This window comes from Habropoda laboriosa, unplaced genomic scaffold, assembly GCF_001263275.1.
Source record: "Habropoda laboriosa isolate 0110345459 unplaced genomic scaffold, ASM126327v1 scaffold578, whole genome shotgun sequence".
NCBI lineage: Eukaryota > Metazoa > Arthropoda > Insecta > Hymenoptera > Apidae > Habropoda > Habropoda laboriosa.
Window position 1 is genome coordinate 1,334,887 of NW_017100941.1, and position 21,223 is coordinate 1,356,109.

At 38.6% G+C, this 21,223-nt stretch overlaps 1 protein-coding gene across 1 annotated transcript in view; it reads right to left on the reverse strand.

Annotated features, from left to right (window-relative positions):
- LOC108577582 (mothers against decapentaplegic homolog 7) overlaps nt 1–20,983 on the reverse strand; it is a 103,726-nt gene extending 82,743 nt beyond the window's left edge. Inside the window, exons 1-3 of the mRNA XM_017940765.1 lie at nt 20,621–20,983; nt 19,952–20,578; nt 5,005–5,055 (exon numbers count right to left, since the gene is read on the reverse strand). Coding sequence (XP_017796254.1) covers nt 5,005–5,055; nt 19,952–20,578; nt 20,621–20,840 — 898 coding nt within the window. The 5' untranslated portion in view covers nt 20,841–20,983. The remainder of the gene's footprint in view (nt 1–5,004; nt 5,056–19,951; nt 20,579–20,620) is intronic.
- Nucleotides 20,984–21,223: the final 240 nt, after the last annotated feature.

A 21,223-nucleotide genomic window follows, 5' to 3' on the forward strand; every position in this document is an offset into this window, starting at 1 on the left:
AAAAAAAAAAAAAAAAAAAAGGAAGAAGTTCAACGCGATCGTTTGAATAGAATCATTCGAAAACAATGGCATACGATGCGTTCGAATCCTTGGAATTGAAGCATCTTACAGGGGAAATCTACATGTTGCTTCGTCAGAATTTTCCACGGTGGATCGCGGAGTCCTTCGGGGAACGGCATAATTTCAAGGGGAAAATCTGCTAATTACAGACGATGTTCTGCGAAAATTCGTTTCGTAATAAAGGAAGGTAGCTTTTATAAAAAGGAATTAAGGAAAATTGTGAAAATTAGTTTTACGATAACAGCAGATAGCTTTCATGAAAAGAAGTTAAGGGAAATTGTGAAAATCAGTTTCACCGAAAATAAACGAAAGAAAATTAATTTGTCGCAATTAAATTTTATTTCAGAATATCACTATCCTTAGATAACCAAATTGGCAATTTCTATATTGTTCGCGATGAAAATACGAAAAGCTGCATAATTCTATAAAAATCGTAATTTATGGAATTTATACTTTATTAAATTTCTTAAAAAGTGATCGAATTAATAACTCCACTCGAATCCTTAGAAACGAAGCAGCTTACATGGAAATCTACGTAAGTACTTATCTAGGTAATACGAAAATACTAAATCCACCTATTACTTCATCAGAATTTTCCACGATGGATCGAAGTCTTTCAGTAAACAGTACGATCTCAATGGAAAAATCTACTAATTTCCAACGATTCCATAAAAATTCGCAATAAAAACAAATAGCTTCCCAACGAAAAAAAAAAAAATGAATTCTTCTCGATTAAATTTCATTTCGCCAAATTACAATTTCTTTACGATAAAAATACCCAAAAGCTGCACAATTCCATACAAATCGCGAGTAATGAAATATGAAAAACATTAATATGCGTCACGTGACGATCGAACGGGAGTAATTTTCAATACTTCCGCGTTAGCGGATTAATCTGCGCAACTCCGTCGTCAGAAATGATTTCTAAGTTCGGTATTCGACTTCTAATTGAAAGTCGCGACGTCTGCGAGACATCGATCTCCCCGAAGAGATAGGGACAACGAGGATGATTTCGCTATATCGAACGTTATTACGCAACCTAGGAAAAGATCGAACGAACGCGTCTCTCCCTCGGCGAATCTGTCGATGGCCAAAGGATCAGCGTGTAGCCGTGCCCGTATCGATCCCGAGAACCAGTTTAGGATCAGCCACGAAAAGAGAAAAGGAAGAAAGAAGGAGCGAGCCAGTCAAAACCAGCCGCAGAACCGAGCATTGTAAAAGTGGCTGTAAAAATAGCACGGAACGTAATTTCAGGTCGAGACGAAAAAATTTCTTCGGATATGAACATTTCCGACTGAACGTACGCGTTCTTCTCGCTTTATTCTACTTTCCTGCGTACCTATTTTGTTGGAGGGTTGAATCTAAGGGTTTTCTCTTCGCCTAATGGAAGTTTTATTTTTAAGAACTGTTAATTGGGTGAATATTCGTTTTGAATTTTATTTTAATGTTCGTTTGGAATTTTATTTAGAACTGTTAATTTGTCGATATTCGTTTCGAATTTTAATATATTATCAGGAGAACGATTTGTAGTTGAATAGATCTTTAAGACTGCCGACAAGGTTTATAGAAAATTGGTAAAAAAGCCTGTGTTGGAAAAATTAATAATGAAACATTGAACGATGGTTCATTATACTTGATAATATTATGGAAAAATATTGAAAACACTTATGGAACAAAATTTATCAGGATCATACCTGTATGAGAACGAAATTCCATTCGGTAGAAAATAGTAAATCTATCTAATCAATTGGCAGTGTGTCGGTATATGAAGTGTAATTGGAAAAAATTGATTTTCATTGATGAAAATTTGATTTTCGATTGAAAACTTTACTCCGCTATTAACCTCGCTCAATGTGAATTCAACGTGAATTTTTTACATTTCTTGTAAGTTCTGGAAGGTTCGAAATATCACTCACTGTCGCGTGCTCGATAAATGCTTTCTTCAACAATGATAGCAAGTCTTTCGCGAAACACATACTAATACAATATGTGACAAAAGTTCCTGCGCTCTAAGTTCGATAATTTATTACGAAAGCCAGTAAACAGAAAAGCATAATATCTTCGTAAATTAGCAAGCCTGCTAAGTAACGTCAAACGACTAAAATGGTGAAAATTTAAATAAAAAGATTTCACTATGTAAATCGAACGTTTTTGCAATCTTAGCCTGTGTAACGCAAACTAAAAATTGATTTTACAATCAAACGACTAAAGCGTTGAAAATTTAAATAAAAAAAAAAAACGTGAGCATGTAAATGAAATATTTTTGCAATCTTAGTCTGTGTAACGCAAACTGACAATTGATTTCATAACCAAATGACTAACGTCGAACGACTGAAACGGTGAAAATTCGAATAAAAAGAGAAACGTGAGCGTGTAAATGAAATATTTTTGCAATCGGAGTCTGCGATACAAATTAAAGTATGTACAGCCTTATAATTTTCGCGATACAAGCACGATAAGACCGATTGGCTTCCATCAACTAGATCAGTGTTTGCTGGCAGGTCTACGTCGACCGCGGAAACGGCGATACCCTGAAACCTATAGCCATATGGTTCGTCGCAATCAATAAGATCGACTTACAACACGTCCGTTCGAGTTATAAGATGATCTTTTCACGTGTGCAACACGGATCGATCGTGAATGAAAATGGAAAATCGTAGCTGGTTGTCGTCCGCGTTAATTACCACTGTACCTCGAGAATTCAAGTTTTCGAACAATCGCCCTTTAATTCATCTTCTAACGCGAATTTGTAATTATACTTTACGTCCCGATTTTCTCACTTTTTAATTTTTAAAGAGCTCTAAGATGTACGAAATTCTACGAATAAATTAAAAATACTAGAACATTTCCTAAGAGAGTTTTATCTACAGAAAAATATGACTTGGCTCCTAAGTAAATTCTTACTATACTCTTAATTACTATCTTATTATAACAAAGGTTACACTTTTTTTTTTCAAATTTTCTTTCTGTCCCTTTTTCTTCGCATTTGTCTTGGTTTAGCGACGAAAAAATATGGCAACCCTACTTAGAATGGTTAATATAGTGACACGAGTTTCTTGCTTGGACGTACTTGCGATATGGGAAAAAGTGTACAAGGATTTAGAAGAATTCCAGATCGAGAACACGTAAGTATCTTAGTCAGAATGAATATTTCCAGAGTAAAGAGCTACCGACGCTGAGTTTTTGTTAACACTTCGCTGCCCGGAAGTCTATTAGGTGGTTTTTGCTGCTGGTGATTAGTGACCGGAAATCTTTTAATCGACTTCTTACTTCCAGCGCTTATCGATTGGCGGTCGATTAAAAATAGCGTAATGTAGCACTAATGTGGATAAAATTGAAATATATCGAATTTTTCGAGTTCGAGTCAGTCGAGTGTTGAAATGGTTAAAACTGATTACTTATGCTTCCTTTTCTTTTAACCTGGGTGTGTCGCTCTTGTGTTTCAACATGCTAATTAACTGTAACTCCTTTGCGGCAATTTAAATTGTAAATATTGCAGAAAAGATTATACCGATCGCGTGTTTCCAGGTAAAGAGGATTAAATTACAATTGTCAAACGATAATTTCAATAGAACTGAGCATAATGAAATTGTTATTTTTACGTGTCTTCTAAAATTTGAACGTGTTAGATAAAAGAGTAAATGGATAAATGCTAATTAGTTTGTCTTAAGCGTTCAGTTTCAAATCCAATAACCAAATTTTCCACCCTCTGAATTTGTTTATAGTACTTGGTCACACTGATTTACAAATGCATCTTACCTCAAGCCCAAAACAACGCTACACTTGTTCAATTCTACGATTTCGATTCGTTTTATCGTGCTAGAATGATTATAAACTCGTAAATAAAATATTTCACGCGTTGCAAGAGAATTTATTCAAGAGAAGTTCCAAACGAATTTATGTGAATAATTAATTTCCATGTTTATTTAATCTGTTATCTAACAATTTTGAAATTGTGTAAAATTTTACATTAACACACTTGTTCAATTCTACGATTTCGATTCGTTTTATCGTGCTAGAATGATTATAAACTCGTAAATAAAATATTTCACGCGTTGCAAGAGAATTTATTCAAGAGAAGTTCCAAACGAATTTATGTGAATAATTAATTTCCATGTTTATTTAATCTCTGTTATCTAACAATTTTGAAATTGAATAAAATTTTACGTCAATTGATCCTTTCTAAATTAATTCGTGTCAAAAATTAATTCCCATATTTATTTGATCTCTATTTAAAAATTTTGAAATTGTGTAAAATTTTACGTTAACTGATCCTTTCCAAATTAATCTCTATTATCTAAAAATGTTGAAATTGTGTAAAATTTTGCATTAATAAATCCTTTCTAAACGAATTCGTGTCAAAAATCAATTTCCATATCTATTTAATCTCTGTTATCTAAAAAATTTTAAATCGTGCAAAAATTTTGCGTTAACTAATCCGTTCCAAATTAATATTCATATTTATTTAATCTCTACCATCTAAAAAATTCTAAATCGTGCAAAAATTCTACGTTAACTCGCCTTTTCCAAACGAACTCACGTGAAAAATTAATCTCCATATTCACTTAATCTCTATTATCCAAAAATTGCACGTTAATCGATCCTTTCCAACCGAATTCACGTGAAAAGTTAATTTCCACATTTGCATAATCTCTATTTTAAAATTTTACACGGCATTCACAATTCCAATTCAGACATAGTAAACAGTGTTTCCTTGATACGTTCGTCGTACAATTTTTGTTTTGAGCTAGGTCATGAGATGTGACACGCGTTAAAGGACGATCTCCGCGACTCGCATGCGAAACGTTCGCGAGTAATAAACATGAGTTATCGCTCCAACGATTGCGTGGCTACATTCCATGTGTCCACGTACAGACAAGAACAGAATGTGCCCGCAAATACACAACCGTATGCGATTAAAATGTGAAAGAAGAAGACACTCACCTTCGGGTCTCAGTCTGTCGGGAAAATGGCAGTATGGGGGTGGCGGCGACTCTGAAACGAGAGAAGAGACGAATGTGAGATTAGCACGGTGGAATTTGCTCGAAAAATTCTCGAATTAAACCAACGTTTCTTATCCTAAATACACAGAATCGCGATGTATATTCTAAGAAGTAGTAAAGTACTTCAATTAAGTAAATGTAACGTAAAGAAAAATTGAACTTTGTAAATAAAATGAGAATTATAGCGTTTGGTGTCTCAAAACACACCGAATTAACTCGCAAAAACGACATTAATAAGCGTTAATTAATTGTGGTACTTTGTGCTGTGGTTAATTTATGCGTGGAGTATTTTCTATAGCTGTATTTTAATTACAATAGGAAGTTATTATACCTAAACCAAGTTTGCACGCAGTTGTTTGATGTTTAGCTTAGCGTCCTTCCTGTACGATTTCTCGTATACGACTGCGACTTGTATCGTGAAATGTCGAGAAGGTCTGTTCCAAAACATTGGTTTGGCCTAACTGTACTGGTAGATGTCGTTGTTCAATTTACTGTTATATACCTTCTCGACACTTTGAATATTATTTTATATTCTATACGAGTATCTTAATATATCATAAACAGTTTTGTACTATTATACTTCATATTTACTGAAAATTGGTCAATTTTTTGGGTACCACGCCAGGCTAACCAGTAAAGAAACATTAATTTTAATAGTTTAAATATTAGTTTACACAAGAATTTCGATACTTCTAGAAACACAATAATTGAAAATAGCTCAATTTTTTGGGTATCACACCAGACTAACCCGCAAAAAATATGAATTTTAGTACTTCGAATGGTTATCATAATCCTTCGCAGTCTGAGGATTTTCTTACACAAAGACACTTCTGCAATGAAATTTTTAAAACCGAAAAGTTTTATTCTGAAAATTTATTTATTCTTATTTCCTTGGTTATTTTGCTTCATTTTAATATAAATACAACTTGAATGAAGTTATGGCGCATATTATGAATGGCACCAGTGCAATCCAAAGCGTTACTGTACCTATCAGAAAATTGCCACACTGGAATGACCTCTTAACCCTAGAATACTACATTAATCTTTCATAGAACACACCGCATCTCATATCGCAAAAATAATATTTGCACTTGTTTTTACTAACTCTATTAACATTGGAAAATTGTAAAAATTGTTTACCTTAAAATCCCAAATAAAACTGAATTAGCGCACATTTATCTTGAAAGTGAAAATACAAAACACACTGCATTTCATGTCACAAGCACAATATCTGCATTTCTCTTACTACCAGTATTCACATTGTAAAATTGTAAAAATTCTTTACTTTAAAAACCCAAATAAAAATGAATTAGCACACATTTATTCTGAAAGTGCAAATACGAAAAAAAAATCCCTCGGGGACACTATTCTCCGTGTCAGCGTGCCTACCTACTACGGTGAAACGAACCGAAAAGAATCAGGATACCTGGAACGGTATGCTATCAATTCCTTCTATTCCGTAATCGTTCGTCTAACCAGGCGACAGAGAAAACGCGCGTCGCTAAAAGGAAAGGAACACACATTCATTAACGGCGCCAGCGACGATCAATCTATTTTCGTGGGAATCTTGTTAGGCTCGCGCCCCGATTCCGCTTTAATCCAAAACGGATTCGCGGCGGCGACGGCCGTTCGCGAGAATACGAGAGATCAGAAAACCGCTCGTAGAACTCTCAAGGCTCCCCTACGTTTCGATTAAACGGAATTAACGGGAGAGACAGGGAGAGATAGAGAAAATCTGTGCAGCGGGCTGAACGAAACAGGCCTGGCGCCCGTTAGAAGCCGGACTCCAAAAGCGGACGATTCTATTATTGGCACACACCGGCTCTCTTCTGTGGCCAGAGCGAAACCGGTACGTCGTTTTTCGTCCTTTTACGTATCGGCCTGAAAGCATAGAGGACAAACGGTGGCTCCCGCGAATAAAATCGCGACCGTCAAGGTAACCGAGCAGACGCGGCGCCTAACCGAATCAGATGCCACAGTGTCGCGTCTGCCCGCGTGATTCTCAAGGAACGCGACGAAATCTGCAATACGATTAGGCGCAGCAAGGCCACGCTTGCGAATATCGACAACTGGGTTAACGAGGCCTTTTTTTACCTTCCAAAGGATCCGATCCGTCACGAATTTGTATTAATGGTATTCATTTATTAGGTGAACAGGGCTGCTGACGCGTCGCTTTGTAATTACGTTACTGGGAACGATTGTCAAGTGGAGTTTGCGTGTTATTTATGTTTCTTTTTTTTTTCTGTGGGTGTGCTTGCAATTGTGTGTGAAATGACGTAGACGTAGTTGTAAACAAGAAGAACGTGAAAGATGAAAAATTGAATTAAGTTAGAAACTGAGTGTTTTATCGAAAGGTGAGAAAAACGGAAACAAAGAGAAAATGTGTGATAAAGAATTCCATGAAATTGGAAATTATGTTCAATCGCAAGTTGAAACAAAAGGGAATGAAAAATTAAATTGAATTCAAACGAAAGTGTGGCGACAATGGTTACTGATAAAGCGCACGATTAAGAAAATTTCGATGGTACATCTTTGAACAAAATTTTGAAACTGTGCAAAATTTAATGAAATAAAGTTCGTTTAATTTAACTTGTGTTAAATTTAATTTAATCAATTGAAAACAGTAACAGTAATATGGAGTGCATCTGTATTATGTTCTGAAAGGTGTGAAAGTATTTGGAGCAAATCGATTTGAATATTTCACAGGTGCAAACGAGTAAATAACAGAACGACGGCTAATGAAATTAACGAATTAAAAAAGCAGACTGGGATAAAGTGACAAGTGAAAAAATTTAAAGAGAGAATTATTGAGATTGAAGGTGATGTAGTAGAAACTGTGTTTCTATTGCTAGTAATTTACTACTTGTATTAAACTTTATTTCGCGCCGTACCTAAATTCGCAATCTTAAGTTAGGCGACGGTAAATTTGAAAATTTATCGTATAAGAAAATGCAATCTGATCTATGCATTTGTAACAAACGGCAAAACGTATTTTACGCCAAAATTCCTGAATAGCAACAGCTAATATTCATGTAAAAGACACATAATGGCTGACAGTGGCGCCTACACGCGAATTTTCTGCCGCGATTGTCTCAATCTTCACTTCTAAACCAACTGAAATTCAACTTCTGTCATTCTGCTTATTTTATACATATTTACGAAAGGTTCGTTCAACCTCGAACTATTTAAATATTAAAATAACACAATATTATAGCATTTAATTATAATTCTTGCTGTTCTGGATACTCCTTTAAAAAATTCGATCAATTTATGCGATTTTATAATTAAACTCATTTCGTGTTAAATGAACCACTCGTATGTGTTTAATATTTATATTACTATTCAATATTGATCAATACTGTTATTTATTGCAATTCCTCGAGTCTGAATAAAATTTACCGTAATTGATATTTAATTACGTTCACTGCTAATTTTCCATTATTATTAATCGTAATTCAACTACGACCTCGAAGAATAAAAAGCAATAATTCAGCTTCCTTAAATAAGAAAAACCGACGTTTCAAAAGAAAATTCTTAAACGACCCAAATTACCAAAAAAAAAAGAGAGCAAGAAAATTCAAATAGCCCTCTATTATTCATAATTACTCGTGAAACGATGTTTTCCCTTATATTTAATAGACCACAACGTAATCAGACATTACTAATCACTACCGAATTAACGAAATAACTCTTAAAATTCGCATCTACGTTACCAACACGAAAGTCACTCTACAACTGTTCGTACCTATTCAAAACGCAACATTTATATACTTCTCAAAGTCAAAACAAAAACCCACAGAAAAACCTAACAACGAAACGTAACAAAAACAGAGCACGGGCATGAACGAACGAATACAATATTCCACGAATTAAGGCTTCCAAAGTATTTCTCTGAAATACTTCCTGTTTTTGTTTTTTTCTTTCTTTCTTTTCGTACGTAGGTATCGTGAAACTCGCGCGCATCCTCTAATGTCACGTAATATTCGAAAACAAAGAGGCTCTCATACGCGGCACCAGACCGAGGCGACGTATCAATTAAAATTAAATTTCTGACTCACTCGGTCCATTTGAAATTCTGCACCGTGCGCCGGCGCTCTTCCACTTTGCCAAAACACGATGACCTTGCTTACCATTGCCTCGCCTTGCACGGTCGCGCGAGGTATGAATGGTAGGTTAAGCCGTAGCGGCAACGGCCGCTACGTATTCAAGCAGGTTGCAATGCAAACGGTGCAGAAAACCGAGTGTTTGCGTGTTCTTCGATCGTCAGTGCTGTACCAGCCTCGGTTCAACTCCCTACGGTAGCACGGTGACTTTGAAATTTCGAATGGTAACGGGGAGAATTTTCGCTCCTCTGTTGATAACAGATTTTAATGGAATTTGTGTTAAATTTGAGATGAAAGGGAAACGGTGAACGGAGGGAATTTCAATGTTTCATTGATAAGGAGTTGCGATGAAATTTATATTAAATTTGAGTTAAAATTGAAATCTCGTGGCGTTTTGAGTCGATGCCAATTGAGGAGATGTAATCGTTGGGTCTTTGGGTCTTTGACGACCCAAGTGAAATTTCACACTTTCATTGGTAACAGATTTCAATGAAATTTGTATTAAATTTGAGTTGAAACTGAAAAGCTGAAATTTGAATTAAAATTGAAATCTGCTGTACCGTTTTGACTCGATGCCAATTGAGGAGATATAATCCTTGGGTCTTTGGGTTTTTCACAACCCAAGTGAAATTTCACTCTTCCTTTGATAAGAAATTTCAATGAAATCTATATTAATTTTGAATTTAAATTGAAAAACTGAACGAAGGGAATTTCACTCTTCTACTGATAAGAAATTTCAACGAAATTTGAATGAAAATTAAAATCTACCGTACCGTTTTGATTCGATGCCAATTTATGAGGTGTGATTGAACGGAGTGAGAAATAAAAACGGTGACAAATGTAATTTTAATGTGTCTATGTTAGATTACAATTAGCACGATTAACCATCTGTCGGCAATCTGTGTTTTCAACGACCCAAGTGAAATTTCACTCCCGTATTTCTTCGAAACGAATTTATATTTTTTCTGAAAAAGATTGACTTAACGAGCAATTGTGCAATACGGCACAGATTTCGATAAGGAATTTTTTCCGATATTCTGAAAGCTTAAAACAGTAAAAAAATTAGACTTGGACAGAAACTACCTATTTAGTTTACCTACAGAGTGTGAAAAAATATGTTTGCCTACAGAGGGTTAATCGTTCGCTTAAATTTAAAAAGATGAAATTATTAAATTGGTTAATCACGAATTTCATGCATGAAGTCTTAAAAATGACAATGTAATATGATATAAGGCTGCTGCTTAACTAGTAGAATGAGATTAAAATGACCTAGACACATGGGTAGCATAAGGTTAGAATGACCTAGAATAGTCAGTAAAATGAGCGTTCTTTCAGTGTTGCATCTGATATAGCAATTTGTCTCGGGCATTATGCACTGTGCTTTGAATACGTCATAGATAAAGTGCAAGAAAGTTGAACGTACAGTTTCACAATCAATTTACAGTATTCTCTGATATTTCGTTATACGAAAATTATGTAACAAGTATTTAAAATAACCTTCCAACGAAACGTGCAAAGAAAACTATTTACAAAATGTTAGCAAAACTGTCATTTACTTCGAACAAATTACCACTTCACTTTCCTGAAATAAAATCTCTTCCTCTATTAATTTTAACGTCCCTACGAAAAATTAGTACAGTGCCAAAGTGTTGAAATTGTAGTCGCACATTTTCCGTTATTAATAGAATCATAACACGAACGTTGAATAAAAATTACTTCCTAAAATCGATACTTCAATTTTTTTTACACCAAGATATTAAAGTAGAATTTAAACGGCGACGTGTCTTGTTATAATTCGATTGAAAAAAAAAAAAAAGAAAAAGAAAAGAAAAGAATGTCTTCCGAATTACAGGAACGACAAACTGGCAAAATTGAGGATAAAACTCTAAACGACATTGTCGCCGTTCTTCCGACAAAACGTTTCTATCTTTATGTTTGAAAATAAAGTGGAAACAAAGAAATATGCAAATTAGCCATCGGTGGAACGATAATAAGGAACGGAGTCGGAATGCAAAAGACGTGGAAATTATTCTAAATACAAAATAAACTCGCCGACGATAAGAAACTCGGGCAGGTAAGTGCGACAATTTGCGTAATGGCACACAAGTCTGTCTGATGATAATCGATTTGTCCAAGTGAATTATTAACAGCGTCACACACAATATTCGAATGCTGTCGAACGCAAAAACAGATAAAGACAACAACACCCGTCTGTGTCGTGTTGCGAAAACAAGGCGCCACCGCGAATGCGATTCACCTTCGATAAATGTCGACGAACGCTATAACCGTGTTTCAACGGCTATAAAATGCTCGATGATAATGTTTACGATAGAAAATCGTATTCAGATACCGTTCAAGATATTCACGAAATACAGCAAGAACGCAAAAACCTAATGACTTCGAGCATCGATCCACGTGACATTAATAAATAATTTAATTCCCTTGGCAAACCAGTTTCGTTGTCTGGTCGTGTGTTCGCGTTTAAAGCACGTTCATATTTTCAAAATCGGCTTCGTCGAAATTAACAGCGAATTAAATAACGCGCAAAAAATTTTTAAATCATTTTCTGACGATTGAAAAATGTGTAATTTAGCTTCTTTTTTTAAGAATAATTGTAATATGAAAAGAGGAGCAGTGAATTTATTCTACGTTGCATTTTCGATGAGACAGACACCGAAGTGTCTTGTTTGAACAGGGAACGTTGAAACGTCGTTGCATTCCACGTTTCTCAAAAAAATTCGTATTGCATAATTTTAATTAAATACGAATAGGCATGCGATAATATTTGCTGACTAGAAAGTATTATCAACGTTAGTTTGTTTGCATTGGCCGATGCAAATAGTAACGAATTGTATCCATTTCACATAACGTTTCGTAATCCTCGTTATTTTCAATGCTCGATACTTGAACACAGTAAATCTGTTGTTACTTCATTTCTATATACGCAATGTAACGTAACATCTGAAGTTACTTCCACGTATCTTCTAGAAATCACATTCTTAACCATTAAAAGGAGGGGAAAAAATGACCTAACAAGCTACTCGTACCCTAACATAATTCATGCACACAATCTTTTCAACGCTATTCCCCTAAAGAGCAGCGACCAAAACTCCAATCTCGGTGTCCCTACTTTCTCCGTTGAAAAAGATCAAGAAACCTGTTATCTCGATTTCAAAACCTGTCCAACAATAGAACGATCTCTTGGCCGAATCTCCCTTGGAATCGCTTCCTGAAAACTACCTGTGGATGCAGCTCGTCCCTTCCAACCAACCGAGACAATTCTCTCCTTTTCCCAGAAACAGCCCTTCGGTCTTTTAAAATGGTACCACATAGCGTTAAAGGAAAACTCGAGCAAATACATCCGAGGAGAAGCCGGTACGGTGTGGTGCGTTGCGTTCGCGGTGCTCAGCTCGGCTCGGTTCGGTCAGCTCGTCGGCTAATGCCGACTGGCCTCGACAATTAGCTGGCGCCAGCAATGACACGCAGCGGCGCCGGGCTGCTCTCCCCCTCCCCGACCGCTTACCGCTCGCTACCCCCACCATTCACATCATCCCCCACCAATAGACGTTCGACTGTCCCGTCTCTCCCGCGCCAATGCGCTCCCCCCTTTCCCCACGCGGTTCCCGCACCCCTCTGCCCGACGAAACCGCACATGTTCACGGCGCCCCGTCCTCAGACCACTTCTCCTTCCCGTCCCTGTCGTATCATTCGGTTTGATCTTTCTTTTCTCTCTCTTCTCTCTCTCTCTCTCTCATCCCTTCTTTCCCTGGCTCGTCTTTCTCTTCTCTCTCTTCTATTTCTCCTCAGTTTCTCCCTCTTCTCTTGTTCTCTTCCTTCTTTCTTGGCAGGCCGCGACTCGCCCAATATACGTTTTATTTTTAGATTCATTTCCTTCTGGCCATAACTTTGATTGTGCGGCTATTGGTAAATGCCGGTCGGCGGCGTTTTCTTCGTCCACCCCACCCCCTGCAGCCAGAAACACTCTGTGCTACAGGTCTTGACAGTCTGTCCCATAGGTTCTTTCTTCGCGTTTCTTTCCTCCCTGTGTTTCTCGCTCTCTTTTTATTTCTCTTTTCCACGCATGCCTTTCTTGGATCCTCCTTTGCCGCCACCGCCGCTCCACCACCAACCATCCGCCCCCCCGTTGCCAATCCTTCAACTCGCTCTCTTTCTCTCTTGTTCTCTCTCTTGATACGTCTATTCGGTCGTTCCACGGCCGACATTCTTCTCGCGTTATTTCTCATTCTCTTTCCCCAAATGCGTCGTCGTCAGCCTCCTTCGTCTATCTGTGTGTAACGCGTGTACTCGAGAAGAGCGCGCTGGCGCGAGCGGCCCGCCGCTATTATTAGACGTGGAAACCTCAACGTGGAATCCGAATGATTTCGTTATTTTCCTATATGGAGATTTTCGTTTCGCCGAATCTCCGTCGCGATTCGCCGCCGCCGTTGACTACGCCTCGCTCGCTCGCGCGCGTGTTCGCCGTCGTTGTCGTCGTCTCGTCGACGTTTATTAATAGGAAATTGAACCGCCATGCGCCAACCGGTGTTTACCTCGCGCGCCGATTTTCCGGCGCCCGTATGATTATCGATAGATCGCATAACGGCGCGCGGCGAACTGTGACGAATCGACGTACGTCGCGAGATTGGGCACCGGCACCGTTTTCACGCTCCTTATATTAATGTTGCTTAACGTACCGGGTTGATATTGGTTTACGAGTTTCCCTCCTAGGTACTCCGTCGGTATAGAAGGCGGTCCCATAGAAACGATTAGAGTAATGCTCCTATGATCATTTGTCCAATATCGCGGAGACAATTTATCGCTGTCGCCGCTGTGTCCATATCTTTTCTATTGCTTCACGCCTAAATGTCACCGACAATCTTTTCAGAGCGCCTTTTTTCTTCTTTTTTTTTCCTCTCTCTTCTGGCGCGCTCTCGCCACGCTGCTACTGCCGCATAACTATATATCAGCCTACGTCGATTTCATTCAGATAAGTGACAAATAGATTTCTTATTTAATAAGCGCATGCCCGCCATCACGTTTTCACCGAGTTTCTCCCCCCCACCCGTTTTTTCCTTCTTTTTTTTTTCATCGGCACACACACACATGCTCGAGGATAGTGCGGCGCGTCAAAACGATATTTAGAGCGCATTAAATATACGGGCGCCGTATTATAAATAAAATCGCGAGTACATGATTTTAATATAAATAGAGTCTACCTCGAATTACTTTCGTGAGAAAATATGCTGTCTAATATTTCACGCTAATTCTACTAAACGACGTGTCGGTGATGTAGCAGTACATACCGATTGCGAAAACTGGATTTAGATTCAAATATGCACACCCATTATACGTCGGTTATAAATTCCTGAAAAAGGCGAATATACGCCAAGAATTTTTCGCTGCGAAAACATTTGTTTAAAATTGAAATTGACCGAAAATTTTTAATCGAGATTTATCAAGATTTTGATAACACTTTTGCAATTTGTATAAAAAGTAATTCATTTTGACTAGTAAAAAAAAATTGAAGATGTACAGGGAAAATAGGAGTAATTATAATTGCTGTTACAAATGCAAATATTTTTACGATTACACCAATGATGTCACCTTTCCTTACATTAACAGACTTTAGACTCTTATACGCTAGATTAATCGTGTAACACATAATTACCGCATTATTTTCCAGCTATCGCTAACTGCAAAATTATCTTTTATTTATGCATCTTCTTATCGCTGAAATAAGACAAATATTCGAAAATCAAAGCGCCGCCATATAAGGAGCTAATTATTTCTATCGTCGTATTCCTCGAGCGTCTCACACATCCAGAGCATTAACTTCGCGTCTATTTTTCGCGACCTATACTCCAGAAAAGTTGAGCAGCATCGAGTTAAATGATCGTCGGAGTTACGTAAAGTCGCGTTTCGCTGGCGTCTCTCATTCACTCTCTCTCCCCTCGCTCCGTCTTTCTGTCGATAGGACGCGACAGTTTTTTGTGGTTAAATTCATGTCGCCAAGAGACAGACGGTACGACAAGACTATGAAATTAATAAATTTTATGGCTGTAGCGAGTAACGAGAAGTCATGTACCGAACGCAATTTTGCAATTCTTATCTGCAATTTGATTTCTCGGTTTCTGTATCGGAGAGATAGCAAGTAGAAATGCGAATAAACGAACGGTGCAACAGCTGTAACTGAATTTCTCCAGGCAAATGAAATTTTCTTTCGAAAAATTAACCTGAATGAATTTTGACATTTTTCTTTTCAAGATTTTCTGAGAAATTCTGATAATTTAATTAGCGAAAATTTGGATCGATTTATTAGTTATTATTGTAATTTCGATAAACACGTTAGACAGCGATAGATTTGCCATTTATCTTTATGGAAGAAAAGGAAAAGTAGGAATATTTATACGACTCTAAATTCTAAGCTTAACAGCCGATGAATGGATATTTTCCCAAAGGAGGTGTCGTAAATCCTGAAAGGAAAGTGGTTGAAATAGAATTGACGGGTCTTGGTAACCTTCGATTGGAAAGATAATTGTACCTGCTATGGGTTTACCATGGAACACCATTCAAAGCTGTAAAAGGTGTCATTCACGTGATGGGACAACAGGTACTGCCTACCTGCTACATAACCATTCTATTTCAAAAGGAAAAAGACTGACTGGTACCACTTCGATCCTAATATGACAACTCAATCGTTTAAGCATATTTTTTCTCAGCACTTTGATCACTTCCAAGTAGCAAGTTGAATGTTGAATTAAAGATACACAGTCTGGCAATTAATAGACTTTTTTAATATTCCAATGAAATTTTTAATACTCTTTGTTCCATATAATTAGAAGTTCGATGGAAATTTATTTAAATAATTTTACTGCTCGTTAAGATATTAAAAGTCACATTTTTAGGCAATTTAGAAAATTCAACTCAACAATAAAATGGGAAAAAATTTTTAAAAAATTTCCTAATAATAAACGATTGCAAGAATTTCAAGATGAGAACAGCTTCGAAAGTAGCGAACCCTCCGTTAAAGAAATATTCGTAACTTATGCCGAGACACCAATCATTTAAGGAACAACTAGTAAGCCTCTTTACAAGACTATTAACACTATTAGAAGAGATATTTGATCACCCATTTTGATACTCAACTAGCCATTACGATTCTGGAGCACCGCTACCCACTCCTAAGGGACAATGCCATCTGCGTCCTAGATCTATCGCATTATAACAAACTCTTATTAGGATATAATTGAATTACACTCGAAGGCCAATTATCGTCTCCCAAAGGATTCGATAACCCTGAAACCTTACCGGTAGCCCTTGCACATCCACAAATCCAACGCGATACTTCCACCTCTCGTATCCTCCGCTCGATTCGTTTCGAATTGTCCAGAAAACGCGTTTCACCGATTGTTCGAAACAGCATAAATCCGTCCAACGATTCTTCACGCTCATTCCCGTACAATTGACGCCGCCGGCCTGACACACACAACGGTGGCATGGCATAAAGCTCGTGCTTCATCGGCAATTCCTATGGCGGTGGAAAACGTCCGCTTTCATCAAAATTTATTACTTGAAGAGCGTGTCGCGACTGCCACCGCGAGAGCAATCAAGAACGTTTACACGTATCGATACCATTCACTATTCCGCTCTTGTTCCTTTTGTTGGGCGAGCGCATGCAAGAGTTCACTTTAGAAGGAGAGCAACACCGGAGAGCCCGTATTCAAACGCAATTCACCTGGGTGACTTTATTCAGTCCACGGACGCCTGTACTGCCCATTTACTTAGAAACCTGACCAGCTGGACATCGGCTAATCCTCGTTGCTATCGGTGATAAATTACGGTTCTACATTGACCCGAGGCTGCGGGGAGAGCTCGTTAGCTGCGAGCTGAGCGCAGGTGACGATTAACATTTTTGGTCCGCGGTACGCTGCCGTTACAATGCTCTCCGCCTTTCACGTAACTGAATTATTTCGCCTGTCGACGAAACTTAGCCGGAGTTTCGAGATACCGCCGACAATGATCGACCTGGAGCAAGCAACCCTCTTGTAACGCGGTTAATTCGTACCGTTTTAGAGGAGGGTTGCTCGTATGCCCGAAATATTAATACTGTCCAACTACGATAGTGAAAAAAAATTAGGGGAGGCAAAAGTTTCTTTATCAACCCTTGTGTAGGTACACAGGTACCCGGGTAACCTTTTCTATATTTTCTTTTGGCGATTTTTTATGGTCCTGTAAGAGTATCGTAAAGTCGCTCGGAATCCCCATTTTTTGGACATAGCTTTCAAAGTAAGAATTTCCTACTAAAGCTTGAAACAACCGTGAATATTTTGGTCTACACAAAAGTTAAGTAATTATATCAATACGTGTGAAATTATTAACAAGAAACCGTCTGATGAATTAGTTTTCATTGTGAATCGCTGATAAAGAAGAAGGAAAGAGAACGCCATTACTATGTTATAGGGGAGAGTTGCCTATTTTGGACCACTTTTTTACTTTTGTCTCCTACGCAACCAAAACATTGCAGAAAGCAAAGAGAAGCGGGAAAAAGGACAATCGTTAAAAATGATATTTTAAAAAACTTCCCCTGCAAGGGGAATTCCCCATTAATTTCAGCCGAAATAGTGCGTTAAAAAGATTGTCCAAGTTTACCAAAACGTGTTACAGGAAGGTTTTCGCAATTTTTTCACCGTGTTACAGGAGGGTTGGTTGCATCAACGTTCTTCTTGATCGTGTACAGGTATTCTAAGGCATAGAATCAGCTTGCTGTCACGACACTCGCAACAGTTTTATTCACTGTTCTCCGACAATTTACGATATAATTGCGAATTGGCTGTCGCAGACAATAACGCGCCATTGTTTCCCGTGGCTCTGCTAATTTATTGGAATTCTATGTTTACGACGTCCTCAACAGGGGATAACACGGATGACTTCATAAATCTGTTATTCGTGGAATTTATGGTGGTGACACCTGATTTCTCGAGTCATCTTAGCGGCGCTTAAAGTCAGCCTCGATTATGGCTTTCAGTGTTTAAACGGGCATCCGTGTGTTTGTCAATCGCAACAAATGGCGTACTGTTCTCCGCTTTCAACGTGGAATAACTGTTTGTTGCAACGATATCGGCGGAATTCGTTGGTGTTTTGGAATATTCAGAGGTTTTGTCGTTTCGACAAATTTAGGGAATTAACGATTTTCTTCGATTCGAGAAAATTTTGGAAAATTCTTTGGGATCTCCTTCGTTTAATTTTCAAAAATTCTCTTTTAACTTTAACGAGTGAAATGAACTTTTTTTTCATTGGTGCAATTAATATAATTAGCTATCACTGTATGATAATTACTTTCACAATTTTTGTGAAAAAGGGAGGAATTAAAATATTTCATCGTTTGAACAATTAATGATTTTCTTCAATTTGAGAAAAATTGGGAAAATTCTTTGGGATCTCCTTCGTTTAATTTTGTCATCAACCAAAATCCTCTTTTAACTTCGATAAATTAAATTAACTCCTTTTATTGGTGCATCTAATGTATGTAACTTTCACAATTTCTGTGATTTCTAATTTTTAACGCTAGTTATACGAAAAATACAGCTTTTAAATAAATAATTATTACTTTCGTGTATTTAAATTACACTTCTGTATTATTACGTTAAAATTTCTCCGTTAAATGTGAATGCTATTCCGCATTCCGTCGTTAAATTTATCGCGTAATCAATGTCGGAAAGCAATTGATAGCTAAACGAGAAAGCAGACTTCATCGGGATTATTTTACACATATTTAACGCTCGTAATAAAATACGTGAACTATGTAATACTGTAAAATGTATAATGCTCAATTATGCGTGTACTTTGCGCCTTTTCTTTTTTACTCCTATCATTTTTTCCATGTTTTATTCCGTATTCATCGCCGCCAATTAGTACACTTCTCGTGAGACAAGACAGCAAGACGATCGAAGTTGCAAGAAATATTCATTTGAAATTGAAATGAAAACCATTACTGTAAAAGTAATAGCGCCGGTATGACGACAGTTCGTAATCTGCGCGCAAGAATCAAAACAAATGAAATCTATTAGCGAGTGCATTATTTCATCTCTATAATTAAATTATCGACTTTCAAAGCATAATAACTGCCCCAAACTTATCGGAATTATAAGGTCATCTCTATTTTTATTTACGAGTGTTTGTAAAAATCGACCGCTATACTCGAATGAGTATAGTGTATTACGTGCATTGAAACGATACAGCTCTGCTAACATTATTCGATAATGCACTATTAAAAATTTTACTCCGACATATTTTCTTCTACCGAACCACTTTGAATTCTATACTTCTAATACAAACATTAACATTACCCTCTATTATTTTTTTTTTTCATTTTTAACACAACATTAACAGAAAGTTAGATTCCTACATTACCCCAAACTGAACCATCAAAAGTAGCAATTTCTGACTCCACGTCGAACCTCTCACCTAATCGCCGCATTGAAGCTCGTAAAGAATAACCATAAAACGAACTTGCACAGGTATCGAACAAGTTCGTTCCATCTACACCGTACAACTTTCAAACCTGCAATACGTAGTGTTTTACTACACACTTGCGTTTAGAAACGAACCGTCATCACTGTTTAAACAGCCATCCCGCCTCGGAGGTTAATCTTTCGCAATCGGAGAGAGAGAGAGAGAGAGAGAGAGAGAGAGAGAGAGAGAGAGAGAGAGAGAGAGAGAGACAGACAGACAGACCGTAAAAAGAAGAAGGGTGTAAAAAGAGGAATAGCAAAAGGTTTCGCTTACCGGGTTTGCAGAGCCGGCTCCAGTGGTAAGGGTTGCAGCATATGTATACAGGGTCTTTAGCGGAATGACAGACAGGAAGTCTCTTGAGCTCCGACGAGTGAGCGAGATCCGGCCACCGCCAGATCTGGCAGCAGAGCAGGTGAGGATCGATCAGCGAGTTGTCGAACGAGCCTCGTACAGGCACTCTGCATCGATCCGGTCTTACCGGCGACGCGCACGAGTCCTCCGATTCAGAGTTCTGATCGTCGTCGTTCTCCAACGAGGAAGAACGATGATGTCTACTACGATAATACCGATGATGGCGATAATTTTCTTGATGCTGCTCGGCGTAATAATCGTCCATTTGGTGTTGCTGACGGGACACGAGGACGCACGAGCCGAGATCGGCACCGCAGCTTTCTACAGCTGTTAGCAACATCTCTAGCTGATTTTCCTTCAGCGATTTCAGTAGCTCCTTGCACCTCAACAAACGAACGGGATCCTCGTCATCGTCCTGGCTCTGATCACCACCGCAACAACCTGGGTGTAGTCTATTCGACGAGATACGAACACCACCGCCGCCACCTCCTCCTCCTGCAACCCCTCCTCCCCCACCACCGCCGCCGCAGCTGCCGCCCCCTCCCCCTCCTGGCCACGCACCTCCTACACTACCGCCGTCGCCGCAGCCGCCAACTGCACCTCCTGACGACGCTCCACGCGCTCCTCTGGTTGTTTGGCCCGTCGTTGCCGTCACGTTGCTCGTGTCGTTGTCGGTGCCGCTCGTGTTGTTTGCGCGATGAATACGTGACGAATCCTCTTGAGCTTCACACTCGGTTTCATGCTCTCCACGGACCTTGGCCTTTAGGAGACGTCTAGTGAGCGCCGTCCGTTTGCTCCAGAACATGAACATGAAACAGGATTTGCGGTACGCGCATTTGGGGGCCAGTACTTTTCAACGTAGCCGCGCGGAAAATGAGAAATATATGGAATCGGTGCCTGACGCGACACCGTCACACCACCACACGCTGGACGCCACTTTCCCCTCCTCCTCCCCCCACCCAAACGGCAATGTGTTCCACCACCACCACCACCGCCGCCGCCTCCCTCCCTCCTTCCTCCTCTTCTTCGTCTTCTCTTCTTTTTTCTCTTTCCACCACCGCCTCCTCCTCCTCTTTTTCCACCGCAGCCTCTTCTATAACTCTGCCTGGTATATTTTTCCTTTCTCACTACTACCGAGCTATCCCGCAGCCGCTTCTCTTTCGCCAACGTGATGACGACTAACGGCGAAAAAAC